This window comes from Rhinolophus hipposideros (assembly GCF_964194185.1).
Source record: "Rhinolophus hipposideros genome assembly, chromosome: 16".
Lineage (NCBI taxonomy): Eukaryota > Metazoa > Chordata > Mammalia > Chiroptera > Rhinolophidae > Rhinolophus > Rhinolophus hipposideros.
The window spans coordinates 21,900,354-21,923,681 of NC_138062.1; the positions used below are offsets into that span (position 1 = coordinate 21,900,354).

At 36.5% G+C, this 23,328-nt stretch overlaps 1 protein-coding gene across 1 annotated transcript in view; it reads right to left on the reverse strand.

Moving 5' to 3' along the window:
* Positions 1 to 5,862, reverse strand: part of IQCM (IQ motif containing M) — a gene marked incomplete at both ends in the record, with an annotated part of 244,370 nt that extends 238,508 nt beyond the window's left edge. Inside the window, 3 exons of the mRNA XM_081077357.1 lie at positions 2,822 to 3,089; positions 5,329 to 5,411; positions 5,853 to 5,862. Of these exons, the coding sequence (XP_080933483.1) occupies positions 2,822 to 3,089; positions 5,329 to 5,411; positions 5,853 to 5,862 (361 nt within the window). The remainder of the gene's footprint in view (positions 1 to 2,821; positions 3,090 to 5,328; positions 5,412 to 5,852) is intronic.
* Positions 5,863 to 23,328: the final 17,466 nt, after the last annotated feature.

The following is a 23,328-nucleotide window of genomic DNA, read 5'->3' on the forward strand; positions in this document are numbered from 1 at the left end:
GTAGACATTTATTCAAAACCAAGGACCAAATACCTGGAATCTTTCTACGCTTTCATTTCTGCTTTAAACCCGCCAATACTTTTCTTAGTTCATCCTTTCATATATTAATTTCCCAAAGGCAGACAAAAACCACCAACATATTTTAATAATGCTGTTTCAGAACTTCTTCACCCAGAGCTACAAAGCTCAGTAGGTCCATGCTCTGGATTCCAACTTATTGCTGGTGGCAGTTTTACCATTACATAAGATGAATCTCTCCAACCCTTCTATTTCCTATGTTTCCAAGCTGCCACTTAGTACAAATTACTAAACTGGGGAATCCCACAGCTCTTCCCTATGCCTTATGCACCATCTTCTTGTTGACCAAATCAAAATAACTCTACTTCTCAAATAACTCTAAAATCTCTCCTTTCAACACTATCGCCAGTGCCTCTACCTTAATTCACATCATCCTTTCTCATGTGAATTACTGTCTCCTCATTGGTCTCTGTGTCTCCAAAATTCATCTCATCTCATCTCTGCTGCCAGTAAATGTTCTACAATGCAAATGTGATCATGCCAACATTTTTTTTAAAAACATCTAGATGTGTCCCATTACTTTTAGGTTAAAATTCAATGTTCTTCAGTATCAAGTCATCTCTAATTATTTTCTAATCCACATATTTCAGTTATGTAAAATAATTTTAGTTCCTAGTTCCTTCAAGTATACCACAATCACTTTCCCAGATATCCAAAATCATGTAGATACTAGGTTGTCTACTCCTCTATTGTGGGTTAACCCTTATTCATCCTTTGAAATCTACCAAAGACTAAATCTCCTGAGAAACCATTCCTAAATCTGAATTAGGTGGTCTTCCTATTGATTTCAAAGCAATAGAGCTTATTTTTATTAGAGTGTTATCATACTCTATTGTAATTGTCTATCCTCTTCATCCAACCACACACAAATTACATGTACAATTTGGACTTTTTGAGGACAAGTAACATATTCTGTCTCTACATATCTCACATAATAAATAAGTGCTGACTGAACAAATTGATGAACCCCACAATTTCAGAATGGCAATGACCCCCAACATCAATCTTCAAAATTCACCTACCTCTCTCTTAAGTGCCAGATCTCCATTTCCAACTTCCTAATGGCTGTCTCTATGTACATGTCTACTTAACAGTTCTGAAACTAAATTCATTATTTTCCCTATCCATTTCTCCACCTGCCCAAAATTTCCTTTTCCCTCTGCATTCCTATCTCAACTTAATGATATCTGTTCAGTTTTCCAATCTAGAAAGCTTAATATCATTCTTTAGGAATTCTTTGATCCGATGAATTGGGGATAGCCAGGTTTAAAACAGTAGACAGATTTCTTTTCTGCAGTATTTCTCAAACCTTTCAATATACTAGTGCTCAATATGAACTCCAAGAAGTGAATGCATTTTTTTTCAAACTTATCTAACCAGAGAAGCCTTTTGTCAAGGTGAATCACTCAGGACTAGTGTTCTGAAGACTACTACACTTTGAGAAATGCCACTGTAACATCCCTCCTTCACACCTCAGGCTTCACAACAGCCTTAATTTAGGCCCCTGCCATCTCTTACATGGACCATCTCCTTCCTGGAACGTCTCCTACTTATCTCTCTGCTACCATTCTCTCCACAGCCTCTGCTGCCAGTTTTATTTCGCTAGCAGAAAGATATGGTCATACTTCCTCTTTTCCCCACCCCCAATTCAAAATCACCATAGGCTTTCCATTACACATAAATTCAAATCCTAGGCCTCATGTTATATTCCCTTCAAAATCTAGCTGCACCCATCTTCCCAACTTCATCTCTTACCACAGCTCTCCCTCCAAAACATGTCATGTTCTTTCATCCTTCAGGGCTTCAATACTTTGCTACCACTGCTCAAAATGGCCACTCCTGTTCCCACCCACCACTAACAAACTTCTTGTTAAAGCTAATTTCTAATGAGATCTTTTCTGAGAAATTTTTGTTCCATCATTTGGTTGGTTACTTCTCGGTGCTTCCATAATGCTTTGCACTCACCTCTATTACAGCCATCATGACATCATATGATAAGAAACTATCTAGGTGTTTATCCCCACCATTGCTCTCTGGGTCTTTTAAGCTTTGTTTCTCCAAATCCTAACTTTGTGCCTGGCACAGAGCAATCATTGAATGAAAACAATTCAAATGAGTGAACAACATAATAAGCAATAACAAAAGAGGATACATGTAGATGAAGTTATGAAAGCTATAAGAAGAAATGCGTTCTAAGAGATCATTTATTTCAGCCATTAGTCTCAGGAAAACAATATCACTTTGCTTAAATAGACCTCCAATTTCCACCTCACCAAATTCCTGATAGAGAATAAACCTTTACTGCAGTTTGTCTTAAAGGAAAATTCTATCGCTTCCCAAAATCCTTTTAGGGTTTTGGGGCAACACACTCACAAATAGCTTGGCTACCTTACCTACTCTACTCAACAGTGGAACCCAGAGCCCTAAGCCTCTGACTGCTCTAGTAACGATGAACTAAACCCTCTCGGAGGACTTGTACCAGGAGGAATATCCCTCTGTTGGAAGGTGTGGCTAACCAGTTTTGTTCCTCTAAATTCCTCTTTCCCATTAGCTTGCTCTATTCTCAATTTCCAGTGGTACCCAGAGGTCAGCAGCTCATTTAATTATGCCTCCCTACCTTTTATTGGTAAAATTTTAAATTTGAGGTTTTTGTCTGAACAAGCAAATTCCATTACAGGCACACCAGAAGCAAACACTTTTTCCTATTGGTTTGCTGAACTCCTTTGCTCCACTAAAAACCTACCTTTTGCAATTAGATCTATAGTTCCCTTGAATTTTTCTTTTACATTAAAAATGTGTGGCTCCTTGAAAGCAGTTCGTCGTGGGGAGTCCTCAGAATGTTCACTTTTGGAAACATCTTTGGGAAAACAAATACTTTCGTGTGCTGTCTGAAATTCTTGGATCCCATCAAGTGTTTCCTTTTGTTCAATCTCCAGAGATATAAATTTGCCAGATTTCGTTTTTTGGTGTTTATTTTTAAAAACATTTATAGAAGTACCTTGAGCTTTGTTCTATGAATAAAACAAAATTAAATTTAATTAAATTTATTTGACATATTAACTATAATGAAATTATATAGAAAATTTCATTAATAAGTTAATAAAATTATATCCAATAAATACATTTTACAAAATACCTTACTATATAAGACATTCATATAAAGCACATGCCAGTACCCAAATAAAGCAGATGTTATCTGTATAATTCTCAAAAAGCCCTTTAAAACCATTAGGATTACATTCCATTTCAGAAAAAAATGTACATTTTAAAATTTAAAGTGTGATTTTCTCCTCAAATTCCGAGATACAGCTTTAAAGTGTATTACAAAATAGAAGTTTCCACATAAACATGTAAGAATTTAATTAATTTCCACTATGTTTTAAGAATTTTCAAATGCCCATAACATGCTAACTTTCCCAAACCTCTTTTTCTGTTGAACCATAAACAACTGCTCATTCATGGAGGTAGGGTCTCAAGAAAAAGATATTGATAATCAGATATGTATTTCAGAAGCTTTCAATCACTTAGTTTCTCTTAATTTTGATAACTTTGAGCAATAGAACACTAGTGTAGTCTCAGGTCTCTGACAGGTGGTTACCCAAACCATCATGCTTGTTTGAGTCTAGTCATTCTCTCGTCCTTGGACAGATCTATGACTCTCTCCCCTCTCCCCACCAAAAAAAATATTAGACAAATTCAAATCGTTGCCAAGTCAAGATACCAATAAGGAGGTTTTAGCATGCTGGCATTAGGTTTTCCAAGCAATCAAAGACGGCACATTATGTCGTTATTATTAGATTAAATTTTAAACATAGGTCAAGATTCCAAGGCACGTGTATCTCACTCTGAAGACTGTGAAGTTCGCATCCCATGTGTCTACCATGTTTCCCGGAAAATAAGACCAAGCCAGACAATCAGCGCTAATGAATCTTTTGGAGCAAAAATTAATATAAAACGTAGTCTTATTTTACTATAAGACTCGGTATAATAATATAATATAATATAATATAATATAATATAATATAATATAATATAATATAATTAATAATATAATATAATAACAGGTCTTATATTAATTTTTGCTCCAAAAGACACATTAGAGCTGATTGTCTGGCTAAATCTTATTTTCGAGGAAACAGGATACTAGTGAAATCAATATAATTTAAAAGTATCTTTTGGTTAGAGGAAACAATTAATTAAGCAATGCTAACAGTGTTGATTATAAAAATAAAACCACCTATGGACAGTCTCAGCAGAGAGGACCATTCAAAAAAAACTTTTACAGGGGGGCCAGTTAGCTCAGTTGGTTAGAGCGTGGCACTAATATCACCAAGTTTGCTGGTTCAATCCCCACATGGGCCACTGTGAGATACGCCCTCCTTAAAAATAAATAAATAAATAAATAAATAAATAAATAAATAAATAGCACATAAATTATAATCCCTCTTACCCCCATAGTAAGCATTGAAAAATATTTCAAATATGTATTTTAATTTTTTTTAAGTATCCAAAGGAAATAGGATAGTGTGGCACAGAGTAAACCATCCTAAGATCCCCTTCCCTTACCTGTCTTCCCCATGTCCCATTTGTTATAATAACTACTGCTCCCCTAAATTTCCCATCACCTCTATAGATGCTTTCCTCCAAAATTTCACCCTGTGCCGACACACCTGTCTCTTTGCTGTTCTTTCCCTTTCACTCCTTCTCTCACCTTCCAAATCTGTGCCATTCAGCAAATATTTATTGGGCCAGGCACATCGCTTGTTGCTGAAGATACAACATTCAGAAAATACAGTTTCTGCCCCCAAGTAGCTACCAGACTGGTAAGCAGTTCTAATACCAAGTGGTGTGGGAAAAGATACTGGTAAGCATATGTCATGCTGGAGATACAAAGGAGACATCTCACAGCAGATTTTCTAGTTTAGCTTGGCCTAATGGTCTTTAAAAAGAGAATTGATTTAAGATACTTAATCCAAATATTTGTGTTATAATTAATTAAAAGAAAACATTAAAAATTGGATCAAATGTGCAAATTAAATATATATGTATAATTAAATAATCTGTATAGCTGAAAATCTTATTTTTAAATGCAATCTGAAATCAGTTCTTACAGCTAGTAAGGATTTTATTTTATCTCTATTCTATTCAAAATCTATTAGGGTTCATGCAATCATTTGGAACAATCATTGTAGTATACAAACATAGTTATTCGTTTCCTGAAAAATATCATGTTAAATGCAAAGCATTAACCTCATTTATTTTCTTATAATGTTGGGCAATGAGAGTTTCTGCTTCTTGAAAGAAATCTTGCTTTGTGCTCTCTAATATAGGACCTAAAATACAAACAGAGAAACTTTTTTTAAATGTAGTTAATGTACTTTCTTAATCAAAAATATTAAAACTATGAAATTAAAATTTAAGGGCAGTTATGAACCTTTCGAGACATTATAAAAAGTGAATTTTATATGTGAACGGTTATAAGTAGATACAAAATAAGTTAATGTAGTGCTCCTTTAATGTGATATTTTACTTTAAAAATAATTGGCTTACAATGGTCAGATTGATATAGATTATCCTAAATTATTAAAGTCAAGGGAAACAAAAGAAAACACACACAATTGAAATCTCCTTCAGTTCTGAAAATGCTTTAAATGCTACTGTACAGAAGACACAACAACATAATTTGGACACCAAAATTATTAACAAGTCTATCTGTGTTTTCTATACTTGATGACTAATTCATATAGCTGCACATTTCTTCAGGAATTTTTTACCTGACAACATGTTTATAAAATTACAACTGCAAAATGAAACTCAATAGGCTTATTAAATAGGAACAGCATTGAAATAAAAAAATATACACACTTACAAATGGGTAATATAATCAGGATAACTCATCTCACTTATATTTTCCTAAGATTTTTAATTTATTCTTTTAATCCAAAGTTATGTTTAGAATTCTACAGCACATACGTAAAACACATCATTCTCATTTAGTCTTGTCTATAATTTCCTCCTAATGTATTTTCCTTTGTTATTAGCTGATTCTGACATTTATATGTGTTTCTTGGCTTCCTCCTCTTAACCTGGACTCAGTAAAATTAAAATATATTACCTATTCAAATTAGCTTTCCAGTCTGGCCAGTGCGCTCCCCATTTCCATAACTCTACTTCCTTTACTACTCTTAGGATCAAGATTTTCTCTCTTTTTTTCACCCACTCAAATTTTAAGCAATTAAAAACTCCCTCTTTATTCAAATGGAAACCATAATAAGATACTGTCTTGTCCATGTGGGCTGCTGTAACAAAATACCACGGACTGGGTAGCTTCTAAACAACAGAAGTGTATTTCTCACAGCTCTGGGTGCTGGAAGTCTGAGATCAGGGTGCCAGCATGGTCAGGTGAGGACCCTCTTCTGGGTTGCAGACTTCAGTTGTACCTCCAGGAGGTGGAAGGAACTAGGAAGCTTTGCAGGGCCTTTTTTATAAGAGCGCTAATCTCATCATGAGGGCCCCACCCTCGTGATGTCCCAAAGGCCCCTGCCTCCTAATGTCGTTACCTTTGGGGGTTAGAATTTCAACATACAACTTTGGGGGAACACAAACTTTCAGACAATAGCAGATACAACCACAGACCCACCAGAATAGCTAAAACTAAAGACCTAATAATAGACAATGTTGGTGAGGCTGTGGAACTACTACCGGAACCCTCATGTCTCATCAGTGGAGATGTAAAACAGGATAATCAGTTTGGAAAAGAGAGGGCAATTTCTTATAAAACTAAATATGCACTGATCCTGTGACCCAGCAATCCCACTCCTAAGTATTTACCGAAGAGAATGAAATATATATTTACAAAAAACTTTTACAAGAAGTTTCATAGCAGTTTCATTCATAATAGTTCCAAATTGGAAAGGCCCCAGATGTATACTAACAAGAGGCTGGGAAACAAATTGTGGAATAGCACTCATACAGTGAAATAATACTTGGCAATAAAAAAGAGTCAAATACTGACATGCATATGCGTGAATCTCAAAAATGTTATGCCAAGTAGGCATTCTTACACAAAAATTCACACACTGTTTTGTTCCACTTATATGAAATTTTAAAGTGAACAAAGATAATATATGGGAGAAAAAAACAGAACAGCGACCCTTTTGCTGAGGGATGGCATGGATTGCCTAAAAAAGGACATGAAAATAATTTCTGGGGTGATGATAATGTTCTAGAGCTTGATACACACTAGATGACACAAGCATATGTAATTATCATAACTTAATAAATGCCCACTTAAGTTTTCTGCTTTCCATTGCAGTACAGTTTACATCAAAAGAAGGAAAACTACAAATAAATACTGAATTCTGACTAATCACACACATGTTGATTGATGGATGGATATGTGATAAATCAAGTACAGTAAAATGTTAATGGTAAGAAGTGGGTGGTAGGTATTGGGTGTTGATTTAAAATTCTTTCAAGCTGGCTGTACGTTTGGAAATTTCATGAAATATTGGGGCAAACCCTCTCTTCATTCCTTCACACAATTTCCCCTGGCTTTCCACCATGTAGACTCATGGTCCAGGCAGCTGTTACTTTGGGGCAATGGCACCTGAGGAATGATACCTGGGAGAGACCCTTGCAATAAAGGAGAGAAACAATTGGACTCTATCCCACCTTAGAAGTTCTGGGTTAGGGAAGGAAGCATCTACTAAAGGCATCCCATCTTTGGGCATTGGGATTGTACCTCTGCAGTTATTCTAGAAAGAACAACATTTCCCCTTGCTCTTTCCACATTTAGCTGTGGAAAGTGCCATAAGTCAAAACCAAACTCAAACCTCCTGTCCTCCCACAGTTGCTACTGTATCTCTCCACAGTCATGATTGTCTACATATTTTTAAGGATATTGCTTGGTGGATATTTTCTTCTTTCCAATCAATACAAAATAGTTACCAAGACTTCATGCACATGATCTGGAGAAGTGTACATATATATTGTACAGATTTCAGCACAAAGTCACATGTGAATCATAAAATGGTTCATACAAATTTCATCTTTCAAAGCCATAAGATGCACTGTCCTCACATGGAAGAGACAGGAATTCAGGAATTAAAATTGTTTCATCAAGTTTCAACTAAAATCTAAATCAACTTTGAGGGAATTTCTAACCTGACCACTAACATCCTGGAGAAAAGGTAGTGAGCTTTTCCAAGGGGTGACTCTACAACTCATCTTTCTTTTCCTCCTTTCTTTTGACTAATAAAACATCCCTTATAATCACAATATTTCCGTGTATAAGACACATGACAATCGATACAATTTATTAATATAGGAAGTAATTATCACTAGTTTTTGGTAAAAATGTAGCCTTATAAAAACCATCCCACTTCATTCCAGATAAGACATTCGAGATGATCTAGCCTTCGTTTACAGCAAAGCTGTGAGTTGGAGGGCCCAAGGGCCTTCTAAAGTCACACAGCCATGCTGGGAGTCGCACAGATGCTGGTCTCCTAAATTACTTACTGCTTTTTTCTACACATCTGCTTCTTTTCCTGATGCCTATGAGTGCTGAAAATTACTGTGTGTGGTTGCTTACCTTAGTGAAATATTTGCATTTCACCAACACTTTCTATAGACTATATATGTCCCCCTAAAATTCATATGTTGAAACCTAATGCCAAAGTGATAATATTGGGAAGTAGGGCCTTTTGGGAGGGTATTAAGTCATGAAGGTAGAGCCCTCCTGATTGGGATGAGTGCCCTTATAAAGTATACCCCAGAGACCTAGGTAGTCTCATCCACCAATGTGAGCCAACAGTGAGAAGACATCCATCAATGAGGAAGCAGGTCCTCACCAGACACCGAATCATTGGCACCATGATCTTTTACTTCCAAGTCTCCAGAATTGTGAGAAACAAATTTCTGTTCTTTATAAGCCACCAGATTATATTTTGTTATAGCCACCTGAACGGACTAAGACACTTTCATTTTAAACCAGCAATTCTGCACCCTTGTTGTAATCTAACATGCTGATTGGGCTGTTCTCATTTTCCCCTTCATAACTGAAAATTTGCTTTTGACAGAGGAGTTCAATTCCCAAGGTAGCATTTTTTTCCTAGCTAAGCTCTTGTTGACCAGTGTGTCTGATTTTCTCCATTCCCAACAGCCACTTGCCAGCTGTGAACTGCAGGGGAGCTGGTGTACACTCTGGCAACACCAATGGTCTTGGAGCCGGCAAGTCCATTCCAACTCATCTACAGGATACACGCTGCCTCAGGAGACCCATACATTCAGGTCATAAGGTTCTTGAACAAAACAAACTCTGCAATTGTATTAAAGGGGCAAAGAAAGGCAGAGACCACTAGAAGAAAGCAATTCCACATGGCCCACCAAAGGCATGCCAACACATGGACTCCAGGTCAGCTACTCTGAGCACTCACTGGCATTTAAGGTGCTGAGGCACCATTCTGATTTTCTCCCATAACTAAAAATATATCTTTGGAGCAAAGAGTTAAATTCTCAAGGTAGCACAAAATAATTCATATCTCAATGCCTTAGAAAAGGAAAAGCTAGAATCTGTTCTTTATTTTTATAATTTCTAAGGATATGTATTATTCACCAGTGAGCATATAGAATGACTTCTAAGACTTCTCATTCCTGAGTCACACTATTTTTATCTTGAATTCCAATTTGCTCATAATCCTTATTTTATTATTTTACGCCTTCATTTTCTCATTTGTAAAATGAGGATAATAATGATAATATATCTCACACATCAGTGTGGTGAGGATGAAATTGGACTTGGTTACAAAGCACTCAGCACAGCACCTACCATATACATAACAAGCTTTCAATAAATGTGAGCAATTATTAATACTGTAGTTATTGTTATATTACTATCATTGGGCTAACAGTGTTTGTGTAATTAATTTTATTACTCAATCCTCATTTGTTTAATAGTGTAAATATACATATCAACTGTCTAAATTAGTTTGAATGAATTTGGTCTTATAGTTCTTTTTAACCAAAACTAATGAATTAATATGTTTGCAAATAATAAAATCTCTTCATACTTTGGATTTGTTCAAATTACTAAACCCTAAAAAAGGTAATAAAAAGTCATAAGCAATAACAAATATTTTATGATAAAGTTCATGAAGAAGTTGAAATAGTTGTATTAAACTTATCTAAAACATGCGTAAAAATATTAGCATATCCTTGGGAAAAGAAAATGCATCTCTAATGTCAAATGATTTCACTAGCCTAAAATATTTTCTTACATTTATTTCACATATTTTTCAAAAACTGACTCTTCACATATCATCAATTTAATGCTATTACGATTCATAGTTCATAAAACTTCAGATTTATCTTAATGTGTTAGAGGTTTTGTATAATTGCTATAGTAAACCTCTGAACTGAAGACACCAGAAAATCTAATTATGAAAACTATGACAGGGAATGAGCCATTGGCCATCGCTTGATTGTAATCACTGAAAAAGTCTTTTCTGCATCCAAAAGGACCCAGAGACTGAGAAACATGTGTTTTTTATAACCATAACAAAAATAACTGGCCTTCCTCAGAGGGTTTTCATACTTCCTACAAACAGGCTGCACTCTTCAGAGGCTTCACAAAAATATACTAAGAAGATATTCTGAACAAAGATGTATGGCCACATGACTAAGGCCATCCTTGTCTATATAAATCAGAGTAAGTACCTGACTGACTACCTATTTCATTTCATAGAAAGCCCTATCTCAGGTTCAATGACACTCAGTTCAGCAAAAGTTCATTAAGCACCTATTAAGTCCCAGATTCTATTTGGTGCTAAAAGTGTGCTGAAAAAATAAGACATTCAGTATCCTTATCTTCCAGGTACTTAAAGACTAGTGATGGGGAAAAAAAAACTGTAAACAAATGCCATTACATTAAATAAGATCCATGTTGTGCCAGAGGCCACACCCTCTAATGCCAGACCACTAATGTATGAATTTCCCCTTTAAAGATATAAGGCTTTACACTGTATTATTAGAGATAAGATTTGAAACAGAAATATCCCCACAGAAATAACACAGTGAATTGAATCCAGACTAAGGCAGTGGTTTTAAAATTGTGCTTCATCAATTTCCCATGCCTTAGGGTCTCTTCCTTCTTTCAATCAGAGCAGCTCAAACCTTATCTGCTATACATATTTGAGCTCTTTCCTAAGTGTTATTTTGTAGAAAAAAAGTCCTTGGTTAAAAACAACAAACACATACCAAACAAGTGAAAAACAAATAAGCAAAGATTTGAGTATTAGTGCATGTGCAGGAAAATCTTCTAAAAGCAAGTTTAGATGGAGGGTAAGGTTAGGAGAGGGGAGACAGAGAGAAGCAGGAGAGGGAGCTGGAACTAAATCATTTAATCAGTTCTAGGTCAAGTTGTTGTGGAAGCTGGAAGGGGAATAGAAGTTCTTTGAACAGAAACCTCAAATAGTTAATGCTCAATTCCATTACACATAAGTGAAGAAAACATAATTTATTTTTAATCTATTTTCAAAAAGAAAGAACCATCTGAAACCAAATTTCAAGTGGCATATGTCTATTACCTCCTAAAACCTATATTTGAGATTTTTACCCACAACATTCTGCATTAAGACCCAACTCTTTGGTTCCAACTTACAGGCATTCCGTTGATTTATCTCTTATAGACACATTTTTTTCTCATGTCCCGCCTTGGTCTTCTTTAGCAAAGAGTTTTATCCTCTTTGAAACAATAAATGATTAATAGGTTTCCTACATCCCTCAGGGAGATTTTATAGTGTACTCCCAAAATCTCTCTATGTTAATATTTCTCAGACTGGAGCTAAGGAGAAGTACGATTTTTGAAGCTCATAGTATCAAGACTTCAGATATAATTTAAGTAATTATAGGCATGACCCAAAGGCAAAATGAAAGCTAGAGAACATTCCTTCTCCATTTCCTGGATCTTCCTCCCTTTCTGCCCTCTACATCTTGAAAAGTGTGCTATATTATCCAAATAGAAAGAGAGGTAAAGGGATCCACACAGTGCTGTATTGGTAGCCCTGGAGAGAAGCCAGCTAGCCTGTAACATGTATGTTCTGGAGTCACAAGAGCCAAGGAGAGGTAGCAGAACATGAAATCTTAAGAATCCCAGCTCTACACGCGGCATCGTATGTTTCTAAGTCTAAATTTAAGATGACTTGTATTGTTGCCAAGTCAGGATCAGCTCTAAAAGAAAGATGATGTGAGCTGCATGTATAATTTAGTTTTCCAGTAGTCACATTTAAAAAGTGACAAGAGGTAAAATTAATTTTAATAATATATAATAATTGATAGTCATGGAATGTTTTATTTAAATAAAATATATGCAAATGTTATCACATCAACATTAATCAATATTAAAAATTCATGAGATATTTTACATTTTTTTGTTGTCTTCAAATCCTGTATGTATTTTCTACTCGTATGCATCTCAATTCAGATGATAAATTTTTATCAGAAATACTTGATCTGTATTTAGATTTTATGAAATGTGCACTTGAATAAGTAGATTCACATACCCAAGTTTTCCAAACATGCTTAAAAGTCTTCTAATAACTAAATTATTGGTTTGATATTGAAATTTAAATGAATTAGAATTAAATATTCAGTTTCTTAGTTTCATCAGTTCCTAATGTTTCATCAACATTAAAGGCACTGAATGGCCATATGTGGCTAGTGGATATCATTCCAAGACAGCACACTAAGTTAAAAGTTGCTACAGATCTCTCAAAAGTTGAGTGTATTTATAAATAAAGGGAATGAGATGAATTCTGACAAGGTGTGACAGTACATTTAGTATCCTGAGGGTTAATAATTAATACCGTGTTTCCCCAAAAACAAGACCTAACAGGAAATTAAGCCCTAATGCGTCTTTTGGAGCAAAAATTAATATATAATTTTATATTAATATGATTAATATAAAAATTAATACAGTCTTATTTTCAGGGAAATACTGTAGCTTGGCCCTCCCAGAGTTATTCTAATCCCCGAAAATAAGACCAGGTCTTATATTAATTTTTGCTCCAAAAGACACATTAAGGCTTATTTTCCGGTTAGGTCTTATTTTCAGGGAAACACGGCAGGAAAATTTCCTTAAAGTTGTTCGAGTGTCATGCACTGTGCATTGAAGAGTTAGGTAAGAAGAGATACTCACATTTTGCTTTATCAGACACAGCCTTAGCAGCAGCCATGATGGAGAGTGATGCTGACTTCTTTTTTGAAGGCTGGGCTCCAGGTTTCTAAACACAGTTATAGTAATTCAGTTATTACTTATTTTTAGCTATTTCTTTTACTCACCATGAAGAATTAGGATGAATGATTAATACTTTCTATACATCACTCCTCCACTCTAAAACCTTCAATGCCTCCTGCTGCAAAAGTCAATACTAATAATGATAGTGATTGGGCAGACTAGCAAGTGCTTGTATACATATTACCTTACTGGCTCCACACAACCTGAGACCAACTATTGCCCCACTTTTGTGGGACAGATGTGGAAACTGGAGCTCAGAGAAGTGAAATAACTTGATAATGTAAACAGCTATTTAGTGGCAGAACTCAAATCCAGATCTTTGAGCCCAAGTCCTGATACAGGCCCATCTGATTTCTGTTTTCCAACTAATATCCAATTAATACCTGGAACACACCTTACACACTGCTGTCTTGAGCTTACACACTTGAGCTTAGATTTATGCTAGTCATTTACTCAGAGTGCTCTAGTCTCACATATATGTTTATTTATATCCTACTCATCCTTAAAGCATAGGTTCAAATCCTATCTCCTTAGTTTTTTGCCAAGTAATCTCTTCCTCCCTTAAACAGTGTAGTTACATTGTCCATGACTCTCACTTGAAACTTACCGTATGCTTCTGTATAAGTAGCTAAGATAGAGTGATACATAAGTAGAAGGCCTGCATCCTCAATTAGACTTGAAGTGCCTTGAAAACCAAATTATACTTTATACTTTATAGGGTTCTGAATCCTTTATAGTGGTCCTGAATCCTAGACGAACATTAGAATTGCCAGTGGGGATTGGGGTGATGGTGTTAAAAATATGTCAAAATCTAGAGTGGGGTCTAGGCATCTGCATTTCTTAAAGTTTCCTAAAGATTTAAATGTTGCAATGGAGGAGTGAACCCCTGCCTTATGCCTCAAAATTCATGATTCCCAGCTCAGTGAGTGCTTCACATTCTGGTGGTGCACGATAAAGCATTGATAAATGAGTCGATTAAGTTGAACCCTTCCTCCCCATTGGAAATCAATTGCATACAAAGGATTACCCAAAATTCATCAACTGTTGCCCCTACAGCCAGGGAGTCAATTACACTAATGCATACAACTGTGTGTTCACACGGCTTTACAATTGGAAATGGAATATTAAATGCTCTATGAAGACCCATGGAGTCTCTTGTTCTAAAACTCTAAGTGTAACTGCTCAGTTAGCTGACTAGACCATGACATTTGGCGAAGTATTCATGACCTGTTAAAAAAAGGGGGGGGGGAGGGTTTATTTGAGCAAATTCATAAGCCAGCTTTGCCCTATGAAAGTCATGACTCTATAGTCACATGATCTCAGATAAAAGGCTGTAACACTTTTCCTCAGCTTTTACCCAGAGGCAGAAAAAAAAATTATTGCAGTTACAGTTCTAAAATAACAAATCTGGAACATCCAAAAATGATTAATTCTCAAATTGTCAGCATTACACCATGGGCAAGAGTGCAGGACATGTACCTCATCTGCCTAGTTCTACAAATGACCTAGGATAAATTAAAATACTGCACTTTCCTTAGCAATTAACAATCAGAACTCATCTTCTGCTCTGGCTTCATTACTGTCTTCTTTCCATTTAAATATAAGAAAAAAATAAAGGTATTTTGTGCTCCATCATTTTCTTATTTTAATCTCCATAGAAATGGTCCCTTCTCTGAGGCAGTTGGCTCCTCCACCTTAATTCAGTGTGCCAGAAGTGTCAGCCTTCATTAAATTGGCTGGCAAACAAGACATCCCACTGTCCTTCTAATGCAGAAAACTAGCCAAGCATCCTAAGGGGTGCTGGCATGGTAATGCCGCCGCAACCCGAGGTGGTGGGAACTCTGAGAAAGGAGCTGGGGGTGGAAGAAGGCCTTGAAGGACAGATTTGCTTAGAGATGAGCACTCTGATACAGAATTCCAGCAGATAGGGTCCCGGTGCACTTTAAGTCCCTGGCAGACAATGATAGGATGCTGAGGCCCTCCTGGTGCATCCATCAATTAATAAGTGCATATCTGCTGTCTGAGCTGTGCAAGGAGCATATCATCTATTTTGGGGGGAAAAGGCAAAAACATGTCAATTTTTTAAATAAAATGCAAACAACTGTATGCCAGATGTCATAAAAAAAAGTCTGTGAGCTTTGTGAAATAAGTGGTATAAACCCATGAGTGCCATGTGTTCATATAAAAATGAGATCAGCAAGGGCTGAGAAAGTAACCTAGAAAAGGTTCAAGAGAGAGACTGAGAGACACCTGGAATGGTGGGTGGGTGCTGGGGTAACACTGAAATTCCCAATAACTAGTTCAGCACAGGCATCAACCAGTTGGAACTGCATGCCGACCAGCACATCCCTATGGTTCTGAATATCAGTCCTGAGTGGGTCGGACTGGCTGATTTAAGAGGAACAGAAAAGTAGGCAGGTGAGAAAAATAGCTCACGCATTCGCATGCGATCTGTGAGACAGCAAGTTAGGGTTCTGATTTAAGGAGCGCGTTGGATTTTAAACTGCTGAGATGGGCAACAAACAGCACCGGCATAACCAGTATTCTGGAATGTAACTTCCATAAAGGCAAGGCCTTGTTTTCTTCCCTGCCTTAAGCAGGGCCTGGCATGTAAAACGATCTCAAAAAACATGCGTGGAATGAGTAATTATGGCAACAGCATGCTGACCAGGGATGTCCTACCTTCCCATATCTCCAGGGCACATTTGTGAAAAAGTCTTTTCACCCTGTGTCTTTCTAGATGCAACACAAGGCTCTTTTAAATCAGTTACAGGAATGCTAAGGATTTCTAATTCCATTTCTAGATGGTTACAAGGCAAACAGGAGTGGCAACAGTATTCCCTTACCTTATCTCCTTTGCTTGTCCTTCCTAAAGCAGATGGCTGATAAGAATTTATCACAGTATCCCGGGTAACCAAGTATTCTGGTAGGAAAGAACTGCTCTATGGTGTTGAGCAGGACAGGGGGAAACACATCATGGTCCAGGGACCTAGACAAAGAGTTTCAGCAGTTTATATAAGGGTGAATGATAGCAAATCTTCATTTTCTACCCCAAATTTTCTCCCCTCTGTCCCTTTACCCAAATACTCCTAACCTTCAGTCACACATTCACGCATTCCCCACATCTCCACATTAAAAACTGTGTCTATATTCACCAAGTTGCTCAAGCCATACGTTTGTGATTCCTCCTGTATTTTTTACCTACCACATCCAATCCAACAAGTCTTTTACATTTTAATTTCAAAATACAGCTACTTCTTTTCATCTCCCCTCTCCCAGTCACAATCATTTCATTCCTGGAATGCTGAAATAGCCTGCTAATTGCTCTCTTGATTTCCACTCTTACCCTATTCCAATTTATTCTTCACACAGCAGAGGAGTCATCTTCTCAACTATGTATCAGATCGTACCATTTCCCTTCTATGACTTCTGACTGTGTTTAGAATCAAATCTAGTCTCCTGTCCTGGGCTCTTTCTTCTCCCTCATGCAACTGAGTAAATATGGATGGAAAGTGTGGAACTGACATCCCACAGCTCCACCAAGAACTGAAGTGCTTGCTTTGACTTCTCTTCATCTTAGTTTTCTTATTTGCAAAATAATTGTTGGGCAAAAAAGACCTAAAGACCCCATCAGTTACCAAAACTCTGTTATTCCATTGCTTTTCGATGAGATGCTACCTGGCCCTGAATCTCAAAAATCATCTGCATGGTTAATAGTCCTTACCCTTCTCCTGTCCCTCTCCACTCTCCTCTGTTCTTTGGCACTCAAGAGCAGAATATCCTAGGCCTAACCTCTTCCGGTCATGTCTTTAGTTTCAACCCTCTCCTCAAATGCCTCTCAACACTTGGCCACTGGGGCCTCCCTCTCAGGTTGTGTCCTTGTCTCTGATAAGTGTAAGCTCTCCCGCACTTTTTCTCTTCCAAGTCAACAAAGACCTTCAAGTCATTTTCCAGATTTGCTTCCTGACTGACTTCTCTCTGCCAAGTTTCCTTGTTCCTCTAACCAGATCAGATATGCGAGTACCAAACCATAGAAAAGAGGAAAGAGAAGGGAGAGCAGGTAAAGGAAACAAAACAGAAAAGTCCTAACTAGGTCTAATATAACAGGGCTGAGATTAGGCATCTAATAATGGATAAAAGGGGTATACCAGGGGATAGAAGAAAATGTAATTGTACATAATTATGAATCAAATTAGAGGGCCCACAAATGAGTTGGAAAGAAGATACTCTGTGACTTCATGACCATTAATATCAGGTAAGCTGGGATCCTGTGGGCCATGTGCAACAGTGGCAAGTACACGGAGTAAGACTCCTTTCCTGACCCAGGAACCTCCCTCTGTTTCTCTATTTAACTCAGGTTAATATATTTTTCAGAGCTGGGCAGTGAGAAGGAAAGAACATAATTGAATCATTAGGATATTCCTCCAGCTGATACAAACATCAGAGTCTCAGAGGACCATGGAGAGAGCTAACTTGGATTTCAGTACTGATACGGCCATTGCGAAAGTGCGTGATCTGGGCCAAACCACTTAACCTCACTGGATCCTACCTCCTCGTCTATAAGAGAAGAATTTAAAATAGACAAACCATTGGAAAAAGAACAGCTTCAATCTATGTTTAAAGGAAGTCTTTCTCAGAAGTCAATGAGGTCAACAGATGAAAGCCTGGCTGCTCCCCACCCACCCCAAACTCAACACTCCAGGCTCAGAGAAGCCCAGCTGGATGTAAGACTTGACTATTTCCTATAATAAATGCTATATTCTATTTCCTTGTGGACTTGCATGGACACTGATACTAATTAACAGATCCCAAATATCCCTGGCGTAACAAAATATTTAAATGTTTAAATCACAAACAAAAGCTGTTCATCTCAGTTCTCAGGCCATTAAAAAGGAGATGCTAACTTATGAAGATTCTCACATTATACTTTAAAATTCTTTCAAATACGTTTTAGCTAACATCTACTGACTTTATTTTTCATCTTTGCCTCAATGCATAAAAGAACACAGATCCTCTGAGACTACTCAATAAGCTACAGGATTTTTTCTGTCATCTTATCTTAAGGTTTTGATATAGAGATGTATAAAGTAGTAAGTGGCAATACACGAACATGTCCATTGAAGGCCACTGAGAATCAAAGATTACCAACAAAAGATGATAGGCTGAAGTTGGTGAAATAAGACGATCATTCCATAGTGGTTAAATGGAGTAACTTATAGGGGAAAGAGAAGCAATCAATGTCAGATGGAGCCAAATCTCAGCAAAGATATCAATGACTAGAGGGAACTGAAATATTGATTTTAGTCTCTGTATCTTCCAAAATATAAGCACAAACAAAATAGATACAATATAAATAATTTTTAAAAATCAATAAAAAAGATAATCTAATATAAAAGTAACAAACAATTGCAATGGACATTTTGCATAGTAGATTCTCAAATGGGAAAATGGCACGTAAAAGAACACTCAAATCTCATTGGTCATCAAGGAAACAAAACCACAAGCACCAAATACCCAAATAGCTTTAACAAAATACTAATGAGGATATAGAGCTCCTGAAATATTTACATACTGCCTGTCAGAATGTACACTGGTAATCTTTGGAAACTTATTTGGCAGGATCTTCAAAAACTAAATCTATACCTAACTATGGCCCAGCCCTTCTACTGCCGACAGATATGGTATAATATGTATTGAAAGACACATACAAGAATGATCGTAGCAGCACCATTTTGTAGCAGCTAAAAACCAATACATACTGACAGTAAAACAGATCAATTTATTCAGACAATGGACTGTTTCACAGCAGTGGAAATGAACTGTTATAAAAAAAACATAAATGATTCTCGCACACATAATCTTGAGAGAAAGAAGTCAGCATAGATACTGTATGTTTTTGTTAATATAAAGTTCAGAAACAGGCAAAATTTACTAATGCCAATAGAAAACTGGGTAATGGTGACCTTTGGGAAAAGGGTATAGTGTCTGAGAGTGGCACAAGGAAAGACTCTTAGGATTCTGGTAATGTTCTACTTCTTTATCGGATGATGGTTATACAGGCATGTTCGCTTTGTGAATATTCAAAAAGCTATACACTTAGGACTTGTGCAATTTTCTGATTCGATGTTATACATTTATTTATATTTAACAATAAATTTTAATTTTTAATCATTAGTTTTTCAAAGTAACATATTAAAACTCTAAATACGCTACCTTCGTTATTACTAAGAGTTTCATTTCTGCTCTTCTCCTTCTTCCTCAAAGAAATATGAAGCATAGAGTTTTGCTAAATCTAACAATATCTGTGCTAGATTGCAAGCCCCACCAGGGAAGGAACTAGTTTTTTAAATTTATTTTATGTCATCCATAAGGCTGAGCACATGGCTAACCAAGCAATTAATACCCCATAAAAAGCAGCTGATTTGAATTCCTATAATACAAAGAAGTCCCAAACTATTACAATCTGCTTAGTTTTCAGAGTTCCTAATACTTAGAATTCTCACTACCACTAATTTTTCTATGTAACTTGTCATGATTTTTGCAGTGTGGTTAATGAACTTTACTTGTTTAATTTTATGCACCTAGTTATCTTGATAGGAAGATCATAATTATCCAAATGAGAAAAGGAGCTAATTACTTTGGCCCAAAATGAATAGTAATCTCTCTCTCTCTCTCTCTCTCTCTCTCTCTCTCTCTCTCTCTCTCTCTCTCTCTCTCTCTCACACACACACACACACACACACACACACACACACTGGTTTCAGAAAAGTCATATTTCTCTATTCTATTTCTATTTTTATTCCACATTTTTCTAACCTCCAATTCCCCCTCACTCTTTGAATTCAACCTTAAGATGCTGACAGAAAGGGGTAGCAGTAGAGATAACAGTGAGAGTGAAGCTTTCCTTGAATAAAATGTAAACAAATATCATAAATTTGGCTAGAAACATATCAGTTAGAACACATGGGTCCAGGAACAAAAAAGGCAATAGTGCTTTATTTCTTAAGAACTCGGATAAATCAGAAATGCTTTCAAAATATCTTATGAAGATTTCCATACCATTACACGCATTGTATCTTCAATGATAATTGTGGCATATTGTAACTCTGTTTTTCTTGTGATTTTCACAGATTAAAACAGTGCTGTTATAAAAGTACATTTTCTCAACTATTAATCACACATGCCTTAAACAGAAGCCACTAACATTTTATAAATAACAGTAAAGAGTGAAACCTTGATTTATAAAGCAGTTCCTGTTTGGGACATTATATAAACAGTTAAAGACAACAATGCAAATACCATAAAGTTAATTACCACAAATTTAATGAAATAAATAAAAGGCCCACACTGTTAAACTGTTGCAGTGGAATTTTGCTCTGCTCAGAATACTAATTGATTTTAAAGAGCTAGATCTACAAATTTGAGCAAAATCATAAAATATTGTATATCCTGGCATCTATTGTAAGATTTCTTGTTTCTCGATGGCCTTGTAAAAACTAGCTAATTTTTATGGGTCTTGAAATGGTTTTGGAAAGTTTCTGTTTAAGGGAAAGTTTAAAGTAATACATATTTTTTAATTAAAATTGGAAACAATCACAGGAGTTGTCTTCTTGTTAACCTCTTAATTTACAGATGAGGAAACAGCAGCATGGGGATGTAAGTGATTTGTTCAGTTCAATACTGGGTTTATGAATGAACTGGAACCAGATTCAGGTCTCCTGATTCCTGATAAAGAACAATTTCCCCTGACAAAATGCCTCCCAGAAACAGTATTTCCCCTCCAAGGATTCTTTCAGGTCTTTACCTTCAACCTCCTCTCCGAATCAGTTGCTTTCTTTTTTTTTTTTTTTTTTTTTCCAATTTGTTCTAACAGAAACAAATTTAAAAAATCATGGTGAAGAGCAAAGACCCTAGTCTCAGATGGGCTTGGGTTCCACCCCAAGTTTTTCCACTTCCTAGTCACTGATCTTAGGCTTCAGGGGACCAATTTGTCCCAGTTTCCCTGGTTTCAAAACTGACAATCTTGAGTCCCTGCAGCTACTTCAGTCCCAGACCAATCAGAACAGCTTAAGCTTGAGTTCTTTTATCTGTAAGATATGGAAAATAATCCATTTTACACCTCATAGTGCTGCTCCAAGACCAAAGGAATGAATGTATTAAAACACTTAGCATAGTGACTAAGTTTCACCCACAGTAAGCACTCATTTCCATATCTGTCACTTCTTCTTGGGTTTCTTCTATGTTGGAGATTTGAAAGTCCTTTAAAACAGAGGCTCTATGAAAAGCTGAGAGGGAATGAGTTTTCTTAGAAACAGGACAAGCAGCAGATTTGAAGAGGTTGCGAACAGCAAAGAAAGAAAGAGAACATTGAGAAGTAAGGAGATTATATTCAATAATGTAGTAAAGATTATGTAGGATGTCAGAGGGGTACTGGACTTACTGGGGGATCACTTCCCGATTGTGTAAATGCCTGACCACCTGAAGCTGATGTAGAATAATACTGAATATCAACTGCAATTAAATATGTATATAGTCATGGGATATAAAGTACAGCATAAAGAATATAGCCAATGGTATTGTAATAGCTATGTACAATGTCAGAGGGGTAGTAGACTTCGCAGGTTATCAATTTGTGAGGGGTGTAAATGTCTAATCATTATGTTGTTTTGTACATGTGAAATTAATAAAAAATAATAATATTAAATTTAGAAAAAGAAGTTAGGAGATTGCCTCACTGTCATATCAGTGACCATAAATAAGAAATAAGGGAATTTCAGGGTCATTGCCTACATGGAAGAGGTCAATAATAAACTTTACTTTTGAGTCTATAAATATATGTGGATTCTATAAAGGATTTTTTTATAAAGTAAGAAAGAGGAATCAAGGGTAAGAAATTACAGCTATAACATTTTGTCTACTACATGGGATAACTTTAGAAACGTGAAGACTCCCCGACAGAGCTGCAAGTGTCCAGTTACTATATATGGTACCTACAGTACTGTACCTAGCTTTCATACTATTTCAAGAAAAAAATGGCTGAGAGGAATAACACATTGAACAACAAATATCAAAGCAATTATCTTTTTCTCACCAATATCTGGTTGAAAGCTTTTCCCTAAGGAATGAGACAGGCCTAAATAAGGGAGTGATATACTTTCAGTCATGATCAAGAATCAGAAATAGAAGCTAAATGCTGACTGGTGATGGGAATGAAGTTCTATGTGCTGTCCCAGGTCCCAGACACAGACAGAGGCACCTGGAGTTCAGGTCTAAGGGCATACCCAGAATTCAGCACAACCCCCATGTGAGTTGGCGGATTAGGGCCAGGCCCTGCTGAAAACCACTAAATGAGAGAAGAGAGAAAAATACAACTTCCAACTATGGCCTGGGACAAGGGCTTAGCATAAGCTCCATACTCTGGGAGGCAGAAGATACAGATATATCTCCTCACCAGAACCTAGCTGTACCAGCCACTGGTTCAGAGACAGGATTTGAAATATCATCAATATCATAGAGGCAGGAGCCACAACGAACCAATATGAAATCTGGTTCTGGAATGGTAAACCCAGGGGCAACTACAATATTATGAATCAGAAACCAACACTGTCTGACAACTATTTGCAAAGATGAAAGGAAAGCAGACATCCTGAACGCAAGGAGTGATGATTATGGAAGATAAAAGAATCAGTAACCAATCATATGTAGCTATAGAGTAACTCAGCTTAACACCAATAGAAATTACTTTCTTCTATTTATGTAATCAATTCCCTTCCTGTTCTCATAAAAAGTCTTTGCCTTCACCCTGTAATCTGGACACTATTTGGGTTTCTGCCTGAATCTGTGCTCCACAAATTGCAGTTCTTTTTTTATCCCAAATAAATACTGTTGCTCTTGTTTTGGCATTTTCTTTTTAGGTTAACAAAATCAACAATAGAAGTAATTTTGTAAAAGTGTAC